The sequence below is a fragment of the Ilyonectria robusta genome (genome assembly GCF_021365365.1).
Source record: "Ilyonectria robusta strain PMI_751 chromosome Unknown BGZ61scaffold_24, whole genome shotgun sequence".
In the NCBI taxonomy this organism is placed as follows: domain Eukaryota; kingdom Fungi; phylum Ascomycota; class Sordariomycetes; order Hypocreales; family Nectriaceae; genus Ilyonectria; species Ilyonectria robusta.
Genome location: NW_025764458.1, coordinates 729,547 through 748,271, shown reverse-complemented (window position 1 = coordinate 748,271; position 18,725 = coordinate 729,547). Strand labels below are relative to the sequence as shown.

The following is an 18,725-nucleotide window of genomic DNA, read 5'->3' as shown; positions in this document are numbered from 1 at the left end:
CAGATAATGACAGAACAGGGACCGAGTGATGAGTACGAAAAAATGGAGGAAAAAGAAAACAGAAACAAAATAGGAGCTACAAGGTTAAGTAACAATGCTTTATACTGGAGTCCGGAGGGACCGAGAGTGGGATAATCTAGGGATTAAGCCTGATCATCGCTGTCTCGAAATACTTCTCTCTCGTGAGCCGCATGCTTTCTCAGTCACGGGGGAGGCAATGAATGCATGGAAACCGGGCGATTGGGATGGGGCGACGTGTCTGCTGAAGTTTCGGCCAATGGCAGACCGCCCTGGCCTCGTCTTGATCGTTTGCGAGTCGCATTCTCTCTAGCGGAACGCAAGATCCTGCGCTTCGAGAGGGGCTGGATACAAGCCTCGAAAGAGGCGCCAGTGGCTTTTGCATCTTTCCGGTGAATGTGGGATGTTACGTTGAACAGAGTGGCATGCGTCTGGGGAGGGGAACCTCGTTTTTCTTGAACGACACGTATTCACACCCCTGTCCCAGCGCATGTTCAAGGAGAGAAGAGGGGAAAGGAAAGATGGAAAGGGAGCGGTTACTTTTGGTTTGCTGCTGATGGTGTGGTATTCGTATTGATGGGGTTTAAGAGCATACGTGTATCGCGGACGTATTGAATGTGCAGGCCAATTGAATTAAGGTGGTTACCGTTACCATGACTGTTAATAAGACTTGTGCTTTGCGTTGGCTCTGGTGAGTTGCAGTTGAATGCGACTTAGCCGCACTTTAGTGAGCTGTAAGACCTAAGTGAGCTCCGAGGCCCATCCGAGTAATTTGCTTGCATTTCACATGAACCGAATATCCAACAGTAACGTTCGCGTGTAAATTTCGCTGTTGTGCATTTACGATCTTATGAATTTTGACACCTCAATGTCTCGATTTTCTCTGTTGATTTGTCTACCAGTGCTATCTCTACCCTCTTTGGGAGTGCTGTGTTTTGATCGTCCTGCCAATATCGTCAATCCTTTTCGTCCGCCTTGAGCGGTTCTCATCTGAACAAAGGAAAAGAGCACCGATTTCATGAATCAAACGAAGCCAGTGAAGAAAACAGAAATCGATGCACCCACCCACCACAAAAACTAAGGCGCCAAGGCCCTCATGGGGGCATCTTTTTTGTATCAAACATAAGGGGAAAGTCGTCACACGCTGTTTTAGAATCAGGAATCAAATCATGCTAACCATGATATAACGTCCCCAGACAAGAAAAAAAAAAGCGAAAGGTGTTCATTAAACTTCCGTGCTCATCAAATAATATCGTATTGTCCAATTGGCGTGCCCTAAACGTTGGATGATGGCCCCGAAGGATCCAGTCCCGGAAATTGCGATGGGTCCATAGCCATGTATTCGAGCAGGTCAAGTCCTCCGACGTTGACCCCCTCGGCTGTCATCGCGACCGAAGTGTTCTCTACGTTCTGGAAGAAGGCTGGTCCTGGTGGCAGATACCACATCTCGTTGCCCTGGTTATTCCAATCGTCGAAGAGACTGACGTCCATATTAGAGACGTTGTTGTCAACAGCTGTTGGTGTAGATGGCCCAAGAGACGCGTTGCCGGGATAGGGAAAGTTGCCAGAAGAGAGATCAAATGGTGTGGCTGAGATACCGTTCCCCTCATGAGAAGGGGAGGGAGGATCTACATTAGCATGGTTAGTATATGCCTCGAGATATGTGAGGGTTGATATCTTACAATTTCCGTTGAGCCCGTCTCGGAGTTTTTGGGCATGACCTCCAACCCAGCTCGCGTTGCTCTCTCCGTTTGGCCCAGCAGATCCGTTGACTGCATGCCCAACTGTATCTGGCATAGGGCTCTGCCCCTTACCTGATGCCTGTTGCATTGTAGGGGCCTGGATGAAGCGGTTTCGCAATCGGCTGGTCAGGGACTCGAGAAGGTCGGCGAATCGGATTCCCAGATGTACATCGTCGACAACGCAGTTGCGGAGTGCCTCGACAGTCGAATCCATCAGCTCGATGCTCATCTTGACATCAGACCGAGGAGCGCCGAGTGCGAATGTCTTGAGTAGGAACATGGCGCCGCTAATAATGCGGAAATATGTGCGGACTGGTGCGTGTTTGAGGTAGTCGCCGGGTAGTAGCCCATCAACGACGGTTCGGAGGAGGTTACGGCTACCCTCAACAACCTCGCGGATGTACTCCTGGTCATTAGCCGTAAAGCCACCCAACTGACCAAGTGGGAGTTTCCCGTAATTGATCATGGTCTGCGGAGAGAGCTGCTGGTGCCCGTTGGCTGACAGTCCGTTAAACCCCAAGCCAGTTACATTACTGGCATTTCCCGCGTTGTTGGCGTTGTTGGTGCATCGCTCAACAACAGCTTGGAGCGACAGCGAGTTGATGTAGATGCGTACGTACTCGTATTCGATGGTTAGGATGTGTCGGATGAACTGAGGCAGCCGGAATAGTTCAAACTCCCTCCACCAATCGCGAAGTAAGGGTACAAAGTCTCGTAAAAGGTCAACGTATTTGCCACTCTGGATGATTTGCGTCGTGTGTTTCCGGGAGCGGAAGAGCTTCTCGTTACCCATGTGCATGGCGTTACTGATACCCGCCCAGCAGTGAATAATTTGGTCGTCCAGCTCAAGATCTGGAACATAGTTGAAGGCGTTGGACATAGAAGACGGGTTTGTGCCGGGCGTCGTACCTTCATGAGATACAGGCCGCTTTCGAGAGATGGCTGGATCGCTCTTCCGGAGGTGGTCAGGGGCCATGTTTGTCCAGCCGAGACGACCGGCAAGCTGAGTGGTGTAGATAAGCAGTAGGCGTTTGATGCGGTAGGCGCGCTGTCGGTATGCCTCCTCCTTGTACTCGAGTCGCATAATGGCATCGTCCTTGAGCATTTCATCGATGTCGTCAAAGACGCCAAGCTCGTACGCCAGTCCGTTGGCGGTGCTGAGAAGCATCCAGCACATCCGATCACTTCTCCACGCCGGCTCAAGCCAACTTTCGATCCGCTTCCCTCCGAAACTTTGGCCCAGAGTTCCATTCGCGTCTTCGTCAGGGTCCATCCCGGCCATTAGCCCTTCAGCCATCGGAAGCACGAGTTCATCCGTCGCTTCGCTTGGGGGAAAATGCAGAGCGCGTGGATGCCACTCGGTCAGAATCATGAGCGATTCAATAGTCCCTAAAGTTCGTAGGCTGCCTTTTCGGAGTCCTCGCCACGGAGCGGTGCTGCTGGTCTGGGACTCGTCAAACATGGCTGTAGAGGGCACACAGAAACCACCGCCGAAAGCCTCCTGCCCCCACAGACAACGCTCAATCATGCCGCGCAAGTACGTCCATAGTTGTTCGTGGATAGCATGCGAGCGGCAATGGCCGCCTGTGCCGGGCATTTTTCGATATCGAGACGCAATGGTCAATAGAGTGACGGTCAGGATAGGCTCCTCGTACAGCAGGGTGACATGAGAGGCCGGGTTGCTAAAAGTCGGGGGCGATATGGGTGTTAGAGGTGAAAGGTACTTATAATAACTGTCACCAAGTTAGTTCATAGTGTCTCAGGGATGCGATGCTTCGTGGAGCTTACTAGTCGATGTATTCAATGGCCTCAGCGGCGGTAAACCACCCTGCTCTGACAAAGCGAAACCTCTGCCAGGCCGCAATGGCCTCGATATATCCCGGTTGGCTACTCAACTCGGGTTGCGACAATTCTGGATCGATGGGCTGCTCCATCCTAACAGGCATGGTCGTTCGACGAATGTGCTTTGGAACACCGTCATGGGCTAGGGGCGGCTGAGGAGGCTGTTTGGCGGAAGACATGCTGTCTTTGCGCTCATGGTGGTTTGTCACTGGGCTGTTATGTGTCAGCTTGTTGATCTTAAACCGATGGGAGGCGAGGCATGGGGGGTGGAGGAGACGCACCTATCCGTGGCAGCCTTGTAGAGCAGGTCAAGGGCGTCGTGGGGTCCAAACACGCTGCGGCGCATCACCGTTTGAGCCTCGAGGTTCTCGAGAGTCTGGTTCGCATCGCCATCGGTGCCGAAGTCGCTATCTCCGTCGGCCCTGGAGCCATCTGGCCGGCGAAGTGGTTGAGTTCGGCCCGCAGAGCCGCCTGGGGTCAAGGGCACGTTGCTGTATGCGCGGCGATCGATGAAGGGCTGGGGGCTACCGCTGGTCTGAACTCGCTTGCGACCGTTGCGGACGATATACTCGTCAACATCGCTGCCTTCGCCGTCGTCGGTCTTGCGCTTTCGGCGGGTTGCGCTGAAGAAGCACTCCTTGCTTTCACGACGGCAACGAACACAAGGAGGATCGTGCGGGTTGTCGACACTACCCAAGTCGCATCGGACCTTACGGCGGCGACAGGGGATACAGGCCTGATAGACACGCTTGTGCTGGGCATTCAGAGGTAGTCCTGCCTGGTTCGGGGTTGGCAGTTGTTGCGGCGGTTGGGATTGCGCATGGTGGTTGGGAGTCGAGGAAGAACCGGTAGGGCTCGACTCTGCGCCGATGGAGAGCGCGTGGGCGGACCCGTACGGGGCCATGGTTGCGGTGTCTCCTCTCCCGGAGGGAGTCTCGGGGCGAATCAAGAACCAGTCGCGTCAGGCTGGGTCGCACGACCGGCGGGGTAGCAGAGGCCTGGGTCGATAGGTAGGGGGACGGCCGTGGGCGTGCAGAAACGCGGTGCCGTAGTCGGCGGCAGGCAATGCGCAGTGCGAGAGGTGGGATCGTAGAGGCTGATGGCGATAATATCGAACTCGGTTTGTGGCGGTTGGGCGAGGTTGAAGGGGGAGCCGCGTGGGCCGAGGAGAAGCGAAACTGGGGGGGATTGCGACTTTTTGGAGTCGCTGGGTAGGGGGAGCTTTGCGAGGCGGACCAGGGTGGCGGGCGCTGAAAGATAGTACGTATCTCAAGCCAGTGAAAGCGTAGCGCAACGTGCAGGTGCCAGTGCGGGGGCCAAGCGTGGGCGTGTCGGAGGGGCGTCGATTGAAAGGATGGCGCAGCCGTTGTCACCGTCGCTTTTCTTCCCGCACCTTTGGGAGCAGGCTGCGGGGAGAAGAACTTTTGGATCTGGTGGAAGACGGCCGGTGAAAACGGTCCGGCGAGGGTTGAAAGCGCAAACAGTTTTCAACGGCAGAGAAATGAATGTTCAATGCCAGTCCAAGGTCGAGAAACAGCAGTGCAGCACGACGCCAGGCTGGATGGAGGTTCAAAGCAAACAATGCTGGAGGGGGTGGACGGACGGTCCCTTGAAGGGCGTGGAGGAAGAAAAAAAAAATGTGTTTGTTAGTGCCCGAGACCGTGATGGAGAAGGGAAGAAGAAACAAGACGTGGATCAAGACGTGGATGACGGGGAGTGGTGATGATGTTGCTGATAGAGCAAAGTGCTTGATAACAAATTGGACACCAACAAGGCCGTGAAGAAAAATGGTGGGCAAGGCGGAATACCTGTCTTGGAGGAAGGAGGGGAGCGGTCGGTACCTGCCTTGCCTGCCTTGCTTGCGTGCCTGCCTACGTACAGAGTAAGGTGGGATGGAGCTCCCCTCAACTACATAGTGTACCTTCCACAGGTTGATGCGTATTGGGTGTACCTGGGGCTAGCCTCATTTCTACCATTTTCCCTCGTTCTCTCTTCGTCTTGTCTCCATCTTATCTCCCCTTTCTTTTCTTTTTTTACCGCCTTCTCTGGCGCTACGCGATGTGGTGTCGCCGCCCGTAACGACGCCTCCCCCAGCCTTCTCAGGCTTGACGTCCAAGAGCTAAGACAAGGCCGAGACCCAGTGCGCGATACTGAGGGGATCGGAACTACCTACCGAGCCTGACCCGACCCAGACAAGGCAGCGTCACAGATTCATGGAGTCGATGCAGGGCGTAGAGGCGAAGAGGCATAGCACCGCCGCGCTAGACCAAGGGACCTCCCTACTGCGGCTAAATAGCTAGGACGAAGGGCCAGGGCTACCAATGCAAGACTACAGCAATGGACGACATGTACATGCTGTATTAGGTAAACCAGCTACGGCTTACAGTACTTTTGGCAGATTATGACGGGACGCCCCATTGACACCTTGATCGATACGAATGGAGAGAAAATAAATCTCGGTACGGATACACCAGACGAGAAGAAAAAAAAAAAAGCTACGTGGTGGTTGGAGGGGCGGGCAGCGTCCTTGTTGGCCAGCCTTGGATGACACTCTGCACACGATCGTAGCAAAAACCGTGAGGGGGTGCCGGGATCCTAGGGGTTCCAATTGGAACCCAAAGAGAAGGGTACGTTCTGATAAACTCGGCGACGACGCCCCGGATGGCACGGAGGCACACCTGCCTAGCTGGCTACACACCCACGGCACGCCGAGAGCTCAAATGCATTGCATCCAGCGCTGGTCAGGTGCCGAACTCTGGGACCAACAAGTCGTGGCGAAGCGTTGCTGGGATGGAGCTTGTTGACCAAGACGCAAGGCATTGCAGGCCAATCCATCGCAATCGAATCGCCATCGCATCTTGCAATGGTCAGTCGCGTGCAGCATCTGCGTCCACATCTCGCCCATCACCCATCTCACCAGCTGCACCCGCACGCCCGCATGTGGAGCTGCAATTTGTGCTTCGGACCGTGATCCTGATGATGGCCATGTCGTCTGAGCTTCAAGCGATCACAAGATGCTCAGACACGGGAGGCGATCACCATCACTGGCCGCTGTTTGTCTAACAAAGTTGGTGTCTGGTATGACAGCGTCCAACCAAGCCCGAGATTTGCTTCAATAACAGTCTCAGTCATCGGCAGTCACTTGATCTTCCAAGTCATTTCCTACTGAGCCTCCACTAAATCATTGCCGTGTACTCGGCCGCCACCAACCTCAACCACCCAATCACACGCACAACCGAACCCCGTCCCCTCCTCTCTCCCCGCGCTATCGCCACGATCCCATCCCATCGCTAAAGCGCCATCATGCACCCGCATCATCCGCTGGCCAGGTCCCCTTCCTTCAGACGGGCAGCCTCCGTAACCAAAAGAAAGCATTGTGCTCCTCCTCGGTTTCCCTCTTTTAGCGAACCAATCTCCGCCCGAGAGGCGCAGGTCACGTTACAGACGCCTCACCTCCATCCCTGGTTCCCAAGCCTCCCGAATTACGTACAATGGCTTCCTTTCTCTGGGGAAAGTCTGTGCTTCCACACCAATTGATCCAATCCTCCGCTCATTCCAATACCAACGTCACTATCGATGAACCGACGACGCACGTACCTTTAGTTCCGTGGCCCAATTATCGGTACGTTTCCGTCACTATCCGGGGAAAATACGGAGACTCAACCCCGCGCATCATGCCCGTATTTTTACACCCGGGTACCGAAACGATGTTGGCTCTCACTATTCGTCCCGAGCATGCAGTCGGTTGATTCGCCTCGTGTAACTTGGCAACCTCCCTACCTACCATACCGCCAACATGCATCCTCACATATGCACACCCACCATACAAAATGCACCCTCTGGCACAAAACACACGCACCACCCGTTCCCCATCTCTCTCCCTCCCTGCTCCGTCATTGTCCCATCCCGGTCCCGGTCCCGGTCCGGAGATAGCCAGCTGTGATACAGATAAGTCAGACGCACATCTGAATACCGACAGAGATAGAGGCGCATGGCTGTATGTCGGTATTCGTCTGTGAGACGCCAAGCCAGCTACACCCATCCAACCACAGCTTCCATGCAGCATCCCATTCCCAGTATCAACGCCCACTCATTGGCGAATCGCCCCGTCTCCGCCCCGTACGTGTCCCCAGAGCTTCCAGTCCACTCATCTCACCTTTCGTACGTAACACCCGACCATCATTGCGGCCGCAAGGCGGGAAGCTACTCGAAACAAAAAAGAAAAACCTACGCAGACATCCCTGGGAACAAACCCACCAACCCACCAACCAACGTGCTCTCATCCGCACCTTCGTACCATGATAAATTGCCTGCATTGCCGAAATGCCCGCTGCTGACGAACCCAGCCTGTCCGAACCCTGGACCCAACCTGGCAGATGCGTCACTGTAGGTACCGATGATGCTTGACATGGCTAGGTTCATTGCGTGAACCTTGGTAGCTGGTGTGGGTGGTCCGGAGGTTGTGCGGCGGGCCCCCACCTTTCTACCATGCTCCGGACTATCCCCCGTTGCCCCGTTCGTCCGTCAAGGCCGGCCCGGGATTCACGATTTCGGAGAACCCCGGTGGATGGTGAAATCAGCCCATCGTGTTTTGCAGGAAATGGGGGCCAATAAGTCAGATCTTCTGAGTATTCAAAGCGTAGCAGCACCACTGGCTGGGCATATCGTCTTCCAAACTCCGTATCACTACTATTCACAGCTACACAAGACATTTTGCTCACCATTAGCAGGATCAATAGCAACGCCACCATGATTCTATCAAATCTACAACCTAACAACTCCTTATCCTCATCAGACCTCTCCCTCAAAATACTCCATCCTCACCCTTCCCCAACCCATCGTCGACCGCTCCCCACCCTCCGGCCCCAGTGCCGAATACGCCGTCTTGACTACGCCGTTGAACTCCGCAGGACTCCACCACCACAGCTGCTCGCGCGGCATCGCGGAGAGTGGAGGGGCCATGATCAAGTGTGGGAATCTTCTCGGCGAGTGGAGGGGTTCTAGCTTGGTGGGCTTGAGGAGGTCGGTAAGCTGCCATCCATTGCCAAAAGGGACTTTCCATTGACGAGCTCCATGATGGCAGAATAGCTCAGCCGCGAGACATAGTCCCCCTACAAGATGATGGAGCTCAAAAAGGAAGTGGCCAAGTTCAAGAAACGCTCTCCGGGCGGCTTCGGAGTTGCAGTAAATATGGCTGGTCGCCGGTTGGCCTACCCATTCCGACAGAGCACTTTGCAAAAGCTCGACAAGGATATTGACGAGCTGTGCACCAGTTTCTAAAGGGCTAAGGGCAAAGCCTCTAGCAGCATCCGCTGCACAGAGAAATTCTTTCATTGCCTCATAGAGTTTATACCCACTAATAAACTCCAAACCTCCCACATCGTATCATCACGAAAAGCCAACCACTACCAGTCATACCGCCAATATTCAGCCAAAGAGCAGCCATATCATTCAGGGCGTGAGTGACACAAACAGATTCTTGAGCAGCCCGAAATTCCTCTCCAACCACGTGGGCCTTGCTGACCAGGAGCGCCATCAAGACCAGGAGCGCCATCAAGTCCCCGAATGCCATTAGCTCCATTGTGGCCATTTGCTCCTTGAAGACCTGGCCTGCCATCAGCCCCAGCAGGACCTGGTCGGCCATTAGCCCCAGTAGGACCTTGGACGCCTGGAGGGCCTTGAGGGCCAGGTAGGCGCTGTAATGCCTGGACTTTTTGATCGAGGGCTGCCAGTTGTCTTGTCGTACGTTTTGTGTCTATAAACAGCTGAATGAATACCATGAATGCTGTGATTATGGCAACGCCAAACATCCCCTTCTTAATGTAGGTTTTTTGAAGACCGTTGTCGATCTTGTCCGTGAGAGTGTCAAAAAGCCGTTCCAGGAGGTTCAAGAGTTGTACAAACAAAGCGGCGAAGACGTCCATATCTGAAGAGCTGGAGGGTCCATTGGCGGTAACAGTAATGGTGACGGTAGTGGGAGGTGGGCAGGAAAAAGCAGTATCGTGGCTGTAGCCCATATTGGTGGTGATAGCAGAGACGATGAAAGGAACTATTGGTGGTGATAGCAGAGACGATGAAAGGAACTCTTGGTTTTGTAAGCCGTGATGATTAGATGAGCTGAATTGAATGTCGTCAACGGTAAGGGTGAATGAAATTTGTTCAAAATTAAAATCCAAGAAGGACCTTGACAGGTATATACTTGCACTTGCCTTAACCATGGGTAAACAAACCCAACTTTAATTGCTCACACAGGCAACCTGGTTGTCTAGGAACTTTGGCTCTCTCTTGCCTTACACAAAATAGCTCGCAGCAGGAAAGTCTGGACCGCCATCATGACGGCGAGCCTTGCCGGGCCGCCGTCACATCACCCCCAAGTCGGGTTTCTTCCCGGCCGGCTCCCAACTCCGTCTCCAGCGAAGCTTGCTGAGGTCAGTCGCCAGCAAGAGGGGAGGCGCTCAGGGCAGCCAAGCTGAGGGTGTGGTCCGAACCAGGGCTCCACCTCATCGTCACGAGTCGTGATGAGGTTGATATCCGTGACGAGCTCCAACCTACACATGCTGAGGATATATCACTGCGAAACGAGGATATCGGCCGAGATATCTCAACTTTTATCTCTGACCATCTCAGAAACACAAGAAGGCTTCATAGGTGGAAGAGCTTCCATGATCGCATTGCGCAAGGGCTTATTGAGCGTGCAGATGGCGTGTGAGTTTTTCTTATCCGTATTTCAACCATCTATTGACTAAATGCATTAGCTTTCGATGGGTCGAATGCCAGTTCACCTCGCTCGAAAACTGCCCTCGCAGCGAAGCTCACCTTGAGGATTTGCTCACTTCTCTGCCGCGATCTCTGGACGAAACATACGAACGGATGCTCTTGAATATCGATGAGGGTTCTGCCGAATATGCTCGACGGACATTGACGTTCCTGTGCTGCGCCAAGGAACCGTTGGCCGTTGCTGAAGTCATAGAAGCAATGGCTGTAGAATTAGGAGACATCCCCAGACTCAACACGAAACGAAGACTACACGACCAAGATGACCTCCACCAAGTCTGTCCAGGACTCATCGAGGTGGTTGTAAATCCTGACGCCAAGGAGCTCTCGACGGTACGAATCGCCCATTTTTCGGTCCAAGAATATCTAGAGTCGGAGAGAATCCGCCAACAGAGAGTGGCAATGTTCCACGTGGAAACAGAGAAAGCCAATGCAGAAATTGCGAGCCTCTGTCTGGCCTACCTGCTGGAACCGGAGGTATATAATGGTGATCGGTCAAATTTTCCGCTTACGGTATATGCAGTGCGATACTGGCACCGGCATTATGACGAAAATTTCCAAACTACGCACTTGCCTGATCTTGCAAAAAGGTTATTTCGAGACCATAATGGAGCGCTCAGGAACTGGATCGAGGAATGGAACAGCCCGATCCTGGCTCAACCTAGCATACAGTCTCCGTATGACGATGGATCGGGTCTTTACTAGGCATCTAAACTTGGGCTTGAAACAGTAGTATCAGATCTCCTTTCTCGCAGCCCGACCCTTGTGGACAGCAAACATAATAAAAGGCTCGGAGGAACTATTTCAGTTGCAGTATCAGGAGGCAAGGAGGCGGTCGTACGTTTGCTGTTAGATAACGGTGCTGATGTCAACTCTGAAAGAAGTTGGTTTCGGCCTCTTACAACTGCAGCAGAACGGGGTAATGAAGCGATGGTACGTTTGCTATTGGATAACGGTGCTGATGTCAACCCTGGAGGAACAACAACCTCGCCTCTTTCAGCTGCAGCAGGCGATGGCCATGAAGCGGTCGTACGTCTGCTACTTGAGAATGGCGCTTTCGTGAACACCCGGTGTGAGTCCAGGTATGGGTCGACGGCTCTTATAGCTGCCGCCCGGTCTGGCAATGCCGCAACCGTACGCCTGCTATTGGACAACGGTGCTGGTGATCAAGCGAATCGCGAAGATCTAGTATTTGCTCTAGAGAATGCAGTCGAAATGGGGAGCGAAGACGTCGTACGTTTGCTGCTCGAGAATGGCGCTGATGTCGACGACGACGCCAACCGCGCAATTGTTCGGCTAGCTTTGAGGACCGCGAAGCACGGAATCGCGAAGCTGATATTGGAACATGGAGCGATGCAACAAAGTGGAGGAGGATAGCATAGTCACTGTCATTTTCTATCTTTGTATCTTGGGTCTCGGTCTGTTGGACCAACGAAGCACATGAGCTACATACAAACTATGTTTCGAGTTTTAATCTGTTGAGAATCTGTCACAATACCTGGAATGGGGGCATCTAAACAAAGATCGTAAAAGGGGGGATTGCTACAATGGAAACGTTGATGATAAAACACTTCCAAAAGTAGAGTTGCGATATCCTCCGATGCGAATTCATACATATTAGATGCCAAGCGGCGCTACACCCACACTCTCTTCTCATGCCAGATCAAAATCACAGCATTCATTGAATCACATCGCAAGCATCTCATAGTTTCAGTCCTCAACAAATCCTATTTTCACCTTCTCCTCACTACTCTACTCTTCATCCTTCCCCTCGCTCTTGGTATACAAAGCCCAACAACCAGCGCAAACTATGGGGACAAAAATCAAGCGCAAAAAGTATCCAACATCCCCCCCACCCTTCCTACCAAGCCATTTGCCATACCACGCTAACCCGCTCATCTTTTGCACGCTGTGAGATGAGTGAAAAAAAAAAGAGCCGGGAATAAATTATAATATCACAGGAAAAGAAAGGGGTGACAACTATGAGATTGTGGGTTCAATAAAATTTGGAAGACAGTTTTTGCTTCAATGAGTGGGCCAAGACGGCGGGTAGATGTGTGAAGAATGGTGTGGTATCATGTAGAGAAAAGGGAAACAAAACGGTGTGTTTTGTGTTGGTGGAATGGGGTGGCGAGAAACGAGATAAAATGGTAGGGAAGAGCGTCGTCGGCGCGTATTTTAGTAGGTTGCAAAGAGAATAGGAGGAGAGTAAAGTGGTCTCCCGTGGTAGGCTGGCAGGGTGTTCTTCAACATCCTCTTGTACAGCTTGAAGGACGAGGTGGAGATACACACGTCCTCAAGCATCCCGCAAAGCCGGCGTAGAGGCGAAAGCAAGAAGGGGCGATGTCGTAAGGCATTAACGCTGGGTGTATGCAAGAGTTGACAAGTCGAGTGGGCGAGGAGAAGGATAACTGCTTCTACCATATCGAAAATGACAAAGGATTCTAGCCGTCATTGTAGATTGCTTCCTGGGCGGGCCATGTCTCAAGAATGACCACGGCAGAGTTTATTAGACTGGGTGGTAATAGTTGTTGAAATTGGTGGTTGAGGATGAGCTCTAAAGCACGCTTTACTGCCCGAAGCTCGTGGCATACTTGCGGTGAGCATCTTGCACGGCTACACAACACACGTTAGTTATCTATTATTCACAGGAAATGTGGTCTACTACTCACTCTGCAGAACGGTTGTCTGGCCCGACCGGTCCTCACACGCGACTTGAAGACCACTGCCCTCCATGAAGTCGAGAACGACGCTGTTGGGCAGCTCCTGGGCATCGACGTCGGGAATGTACGGCTGGCGGAACTCGCTCATGTGGTAGCGCTTCGTGCCCTGAGCGGCACGGCCGCTCTGGCCAGGGAGAGCGCTGAAGATGAGGTAACCCTGGGTGTCGAGGCACAGGTTGCGTCGCTTCCAGAGCAGGTTGTCGGGGAACTGGACGTTGACATCGCCCATGTACGAGGCGATGGACGGCGAGCCGGTGGTCGCGGGTCGGATAGGCTCCAGATCCTCCTCGGCCACAGTGGCAGAGATGCCCGGGGGCATCGCAATCTTACCCCGGGACCCGGAGAGCGACGAAAGGCGGCGCATGAAGCGGCCGGCACGCGACTTCTTCTTATCACTATTAGACTTGGAATCGTCACCGGATCCAGAGCCCTCTGTGGGGGTAGGAGACAGCACGCTCTCACGGTCTCGGTTAAAGGACGATCGGCGGCTGCTGATAGAGAGGCGCTGGGTGAAGGAGGTACTGTTTTGGTGAGTCGACGGCGGTCGCGTAGGAGATCGCGAGCCGCTAAAGGCGTCCGATGTGATGGACGTCACCGACTTGCGGCGCTCCTTAATAAAGTCCTTGACGACGGTAAGCGAGGACCGCCGCGACTTGGTGTCCTGGCTGGCTCGTGACTCTTTAGACATGCGCCGCTCCTGGATAGTGTCCTTCTGTTCCAGAGTCGTCGGTGTCCATCCTGGCGCAGCCTTGTGGTGGTCGACCATCAGGGGCGACTGCTTGAGTTCGAGATGGTTGAACTCGGAGAGGTCCTTCGGGGGCTCAAACGACCTCGCCGCATTCGGATCCCGAACAATCTTGGCCGTGACTGAGATAGACTCTGGGCGACCACGAGGGGTGCTACCGGGCGAGTGCGAGGTTGAGTTTCCCTCACTTGGGGCCTCAAACATAGACAGTCTGCTCGCCACTGAGGCAGAACGGTCGCGTCGTGGCCGCCGGGTTGCCTCAGGAGACTCATCCCTAGAGCCAGATCTCGAGGGCGGCGTTCGGACAGCTGGGCGGGTGAACGAATTTGTTCTATCAGCCAGTGATGGCGATCTCGATGCCTCCCTGCCCTTCTTGACAGAAAAGAAGGTCGAAGACGGACGCTCCCGGCTCACGCCTCGGGGGGGTGCAACTTCCTTGCCCGAGGTGGCGGACAGCTTCTCCAACGCCTTGATGCGCTGAGAAATGCTTGATCCCACGTTGGACCTCTTGGAAAGGTTGGGGCCTACCGGCTGCTGGGCGACCTTGTGCAGGAGCGCAGCGCCGCCTGAGCTAACGGACCGCGCAGAGCTCTGGCTAACATCACCAGGTGTGAGGAAGGTTCCCCGAACAGGGTTCGACACCGTCCGGACGGTGTGTGGTGAAGGCCCTCCCTTAGTTGGGCTTGGGAACACCGGTGTGACGGGGCTCTTTGAAACGAGCATCGGTCTTGCGTCTTGGAAAGTTGCGCTTTGCAGTTCATCCAACTCGTCGTCAGACAGGTGTACTCCTATTTGCGACTCTGGGCGGGTTAAGTCTGTTCGGATCGGCTCAACAAAGAACTTTCGCTTCGGTTTGGATTCCGTTGTGGTATCTGCGTTGGCGTCTTCGTCGTTGGCCTTATCGGCTGTGATGGCGGGGCTCTCCTCCAGAATACTTCTTTCGTCAGGCGAGTTGATGGTAGGGACTGAAGGGCTTTGAGCCTCGGAATGTAGATTCTGGGAAGAGAACTTGGACTTGGGAATCTGCAACGCGGGGGTCGCCTTGGGGGAGAGGTCCTCGCCATTATTTAATGTGATCGTGTTCGCGTCCTCCCCCTCCTTCGTCTCTGTCGCGTCTGGAATTTGGTCTGTTTCGGGTCCCTTGCTGCTCAAGAATGCGAATGTTGACGTTGCCGGAATGCTGTCTGTCTCACCAATTGGCGCTGGAAGTATCCCCTCTGGCTTTTCCTCCGGCCCGTCCTTTTTAGATTGAGTATCTGTTTGAGGCGCCGCCTTAGGCTCGGCACTTGTAGGAGTCTCCACTGCTTCTGCGGGAATTGACTCCTTTGTAACGGTCTGCTCAATAGTCGTGTCCGCTGCAGGGGCCCCGACAGCCTCGGGAGTGCTCTCCTTCTCGGGTTCTTCTACAGGCTTAGAGATGTCAAGTTCATCCTCATCATCGGGCATGTCATCACTCTTAGCCTGGACGGTTTCATCTGTAGACTCTGATAGTGAAGATGCCTTTGTGGAATGGTCGGGTTCTGAAGAGGCGATAATGGGACTGGCGGGGTGTGAATCAGACTGGGTAAGCTCGGAGGCCTGATCCGTATTCATGGACGACGAAGAAGCATCGAGACCAATTGCCGAATCCTCGTTGGTTATCGATGGCTGGGTCTCCAGCTCCTCATCCTCCACGGACTTGTCACCAAGGGTATCGATGCTAAGCGCAGGTGAGTCAATTTCAGGCCCTGGCGCATCCAAAGGGTTGATGGTTAGGTTCTTCTTCTTCTTCTTCTCGCGAAGCTTCATGGCCTTCATCAGTCTGGCCTTCTCTGGTGATATGACCGACTTCGCCGGAGGCGCGGGCACAACGGATGGGGCCGTAGACACGCCCGAGCTCGTAGTTGGTCGCGCAACGTCTTCAGGTTGCGCGAGGTTGTCCTCTTCGGGGATAGAGAGGGCATTGGCAGCAACACCATTCTCGGCGAGCTCTTCTTCGGTTGAGGTAGCGCCGTCGTCCTTCTTGCCTTTCTTGGAGCCCTTGCCGAACAACTTGAAGCCGGCGGGCATCTGGGAGACAGGTCGGAAGCTTCCAGCTGTGCGAGGTCTGCCACCCGTCTCCAACGAGGGGCGCGGCGCAAGTTTCACTTTCGGCTTTCCGTAACTGTAGGGGTTGTAGTTGGAATAGTCGGGTCGGCCGGACTGGGACGACATACGCGGAGCGCCCTCGCCAGAAAGGTCTTCGGAACCAGGGGTTTCGCCGACGCCAACGAAGTTGGGCACCTCAGAGGTGGAAGAAGCCGAGAATTTCCTTTCCTCGGGGGATGAGGCGAGTTCCGAGTTGAGAGTTACAGGGTCCGCGGGCCCATTGTCCGGCTGAGGCGTCTGCGGAGGTCCAACCTCATCGCCATCTTGGTTTAGGGATTGGCGTTTGCTTGCCCGTTGCTGCTGTTCTTCCTCTTCCTCCTCGGCAATTTCGACTAAGCGCCTGCGACGTATTGAGCTCGTAGCGGACGAGTTGGAACCCGAGGCGGCGTGCAATGAACAGGCAGCAGACAGCTTGGTATCCTTCAGTTCCTTGGCTGTAGTGATCTCGAAAGTGGTGTCGTATGGGGAGAATCGTTCGCAGACGGCATTGAAGTGGACGGCCACCCGAGCTAGAAAAGACGAGATTGGTCAGTTTGGTCCGAGATGGATAAGGGGTGAAAGCATAGTCGCGGATACGCACCTTGAATGAGACGCGAGCAGTCCTCGGGCAGGTACTTGATCAAGACGTTTCTCCTCCGATACCTGAGAAAGCCGTAGAGGGGGCTGGTCTCCTCGTACTCGGCGATTTTGGTGCGCACTTCGACGATGCCGCCGGAGCCACGGCCCAGCAACTCGATCTCATCGCGACTGGCGTACTTCAGGAGGAACCTATTTCAACAAACGCGCACAACTTAGCAAAAACGAACGGGCACTGGGGATCGGAGTGAGAGCAAGAGCAAGAGCATCATACCATCCTCCGGGTTCGGCGGCGGCGGCCCCGTGGGCTTCCTGGACCTTGAGATCGTCCAAGCCATTCAGCGACATGGCGCCTCCGTCACAGCCAGATTCTAGGGGGCAAACAACGGCCGTATGAGGAAGAAGCTGCGAGCACGCGCACGGGTGGCGGGTGCGAGGTGCAGGTTGTTCAAAGGAGTGACGAAGTCGAAATCGAAACCGAAATCGACGCAAGCTCGCAGCCGACGGGACGTAGAGACGGGCAGCAGCAGGGAGATGTTTAATTCGGGGGTTCGATTCGAAGGATTAGGACACTCGGGTGGGTTTAGGCGGGTGGATTTAGGCGGGTGGGTGGTGCGGGTCACTGGTCGGTACCACCAGATTTCAGGGGCAAGGCTGCGGGCATGGATGGATGTGGATGGGCGAGGAGAGCGCGAGAGCGACATGGGCGACGGAGAGACGACGTTGTTTTTTTCGTGTCCGTTTGTTTGATTGAGGTGAGATTGCGTTTGGGTATTGCGCTGGGAGTCCGAACGCGAGTCGACAACGAGAGGAGTTAATACAATGCAGAGAGAGACAAGAGCCCAAGGTGAATCCGTAACAGAAGGGGGGCCAAGCGAAGCGCTCTCGTCTCGCCCGTTGGACGTGGGTGTGGTGGGCGGGACGGAATTACCGAATATCGTCGTCGGCCGAGACACTGGCAACACGCAGAGAGACACAGGGCTAAACGTACACAACCACACGACACAAAAAGCAATGAGAAAAGAGGGAGGCGTTGGTCCCGTTGCCCGTTGGGGTTTGTGTTCTATCGTGTCCGCCGCCGCGTTGCGATGCAAGCTCTTGTGAGCTGATCGATCGGGAGGCGCCGCCAGACGCGCGCGGAGCACTAGAAAAGAACCAAGGAAAAAGAAACTAGGATGCGCTGGACTGTCCACCACCTACCTATGCTACGCGGTACAAATGTCCTCCTTCTGTTGTTCAAATCATAGATAGTCCAATGCGAAACCTGGGAGTTTAGGGCCACGCGCTGAAGGGTAGCCAAAGCATGAGGGTTACCTCGGGACGATACAACGTATGCACTATAATGGTTTCCAATGTGGCTAAAGGTTGCACACAAGTGGCGCCCCGATTGACGTATCCGGGAGCCACGCCCGCGATGCGGCGTCCAGCTCGAAACACTCAGGGAGGTCACAAGGGGGGGGGCAAAGGGCTGGAGAAGACAAGAGAAGGAGGGCAGACGAGGAAGCGGGACGGATCGAAACGGAGAAAAAGCTTTGGCGAAAAGGAAAAAGAAAAGAAAACATGGGACGACGATGGCGATGCGCCATGTAAGCGCGAATGGAGTCGCTCAAGTGCCTGCATGCACGCAGACGTCAGGTGTCGTTGGAGCTGAGCTCGGGCTGAGCTGGACGGAGCTGCAACTGCGTCGCCCTGCATTAGACGTGCTGTTACTTTTGCGCCGGCTTGACTCGACGATAGTAGTGCCCAGGGAGAGAGGGAGAACAACCGAGCATACGTATGCCATCGGCAATATTATTATTATTACCACCCTCTCTCAACGACCAAACGGTACTACGTAGCAAGTTATTAGCGATAGATTCCATTTCCCCAATCCCCCCGTCCCGTCCATCACATTCACAGCCCATGGCTGCCCATCTCGTCAACACCCCTGGCCGCCCTCGTTTCCCTACTGGGCTGGTCTGCTCCAAACAAGGGTCTTCCTTCATCTAATAAGCTAACCCACAAGCACCAACAAGCGCCAGCCAACGCTCCAGGGGGCTTGGCTGCATCCTCCACCCACAATGTTCGACAACATCCCAACGGCCATCGCATCTCGTCGTCAACGTCTCATCGTCACCACCGCAACAAGAGTTGACCTCGCAATTACGCAATTTCGCAACCAGCTCCAAATGAACAGCC

At 54.3% G+C, this 18,725-nt stretch overlaps 7 protein-coding genes across 7 annotated transcripts; 3 read left to right on the top strand and 4 right to left on the bottom strand.

The window, feature by feature from the left end:
• Positions 1–854: 854 nt before the first annotated feature.
• On the bottom strand, positions 855–4,764 carry BGZ61DRAFT_429467 (uncharacterized protein). The gene is made up of 4 exons (XM_046243776.1): positions 3,884–4,764; positions 3,549–3,815; positions 1,701–3,493; positions 855–1,646 (listed from the first exon to the last, which is right to left on the bottom strand). Exons 1-4 carry the CDS (start codon positions 4,504–4,506, stop codon positions 1,294–1,296), a joined length of 3,036 nt encoding a protein of 1,011 aa, XP_046098782.1. The 5' UTR covers positions 4,507–4,764; the 3' UTR covers positions 855–1,293.
• A 2,346-nt stretch (positions 4,765–7,110) lies between these two features.
• On the bottom strand, positions 7,111–7,446 carry BGZ61DRAFT_460480 (uncharacterized protein). The gene has a single exon (XM_046247030.1). The coding sequence runs from the start codon at positions 7,402–7,404 to the stop codon at positions 7,219–7,221; it is 186 nt and encodes a 61-aa protein (XP_046098781.1). The 5' UTR covers positions 7,405–7,446; the 3' UTR covers positions 7,111–7,218.
• Positions 7,447–7,659: 213 nt separating this feature from the next.
• Positions 7,660–8,724, top strand: BGZ61DRAFT_483343 (uncharacterized protein; the record flags this gene model as incomplete). Its single annotated transcript, XM_046249481.1, has 4 exons — positions 7,660–7,988; positions 8,042–8,117; positions 8,398–8,628; positions 8,686–8,724. The coding sequence occupies 4 exons, from the start codon at positions 7,660–7,662 to the stop codon at positions 8,722–8,724; spliced, it is 675 nt and encodes a 224-aa protein (XP_046098780.1).
• Positions 8,659–8,920, top strand: BGZ61DRAFT_114584 (uncharacterized protein). The gene has a single exon (XM_046236980.1). It carries the CDS (start codon positions 8,721–8,723, stop codon positions 8,880–8,882), a length of 162 nt encoding a protein of 53 aa, XP_046098779.1. The 5' UTR covers positions 8,659–8,720; the 3' UTR covers positions 8,883–8,920.
• Positions 8,921–9,049: 129 nt separating this feature from the next.
• On the bottom strand, positions 9,050–9,619 carry BGZ61DRAFT_483342 (uncharacterized protein; the record flags this gene model as incomplete). The annotated part of the gene is made up of 1 exon (XM_046249480.1): positions 9,050–9,619. The coding sequence occupies one exon, from the start codon at positions 9,617–9,619 to the stop codon at positions 9,050–9,052; it is 570 nt and encodes a 189-aa protein (XP_046098778.1).
• Positions 9,620–9,818: 199 nt separating this feature from the next.
• BGZ61DRAFT_483341 (ankyrin repeat-containing domain protein) lies at positions 9,819–11,753 on the top strand (the record flags this gene model as incomplete). Its single annotated transcript, XM_046249479.1, has 5 exons — positions 9,819–9,822; positions 10,043–10,307; positions 10,358–10,853; positions 10,900–11,053; positions 11,116–11,753. 5 exons carry the CDS (start codon positions 9,819–9,821, stop codon positions 11,751–11,753), a joined length of 1,557 nt encoding a protein of 518 aa, XP_046098777.1.
• A 718-nt stretch (positions 11,754–12,471) lies between these two features.
• On the bottom strand, positions 12,472–17,193 carry BGZ61DRAFT_114530 (uncharacterized protein). The gene is made up of 4 exons (XM_046236979.1): positions 16,822–17,193; positions 16,552–16,739; positions 13,049–16,480; positions 12,472–12,992 (listed from the first exon to the last, which is right to left on the bottom strand). The coding sequence occupies exons 1-4, from the start codon at positions 16,893–16,895 to the stop codon at positions 12,946–12,948; spliced, it is 3,741 nt and encodes a 1,246-aa protein (XP_046098776.1). The 5' UTR covers positions 16,896–17,193; the 3' UTR covers positions 12,472–12,945.
• Between the last annotated feature and the right edge of the window lie 1,532 nt (positions 17,194–18,725).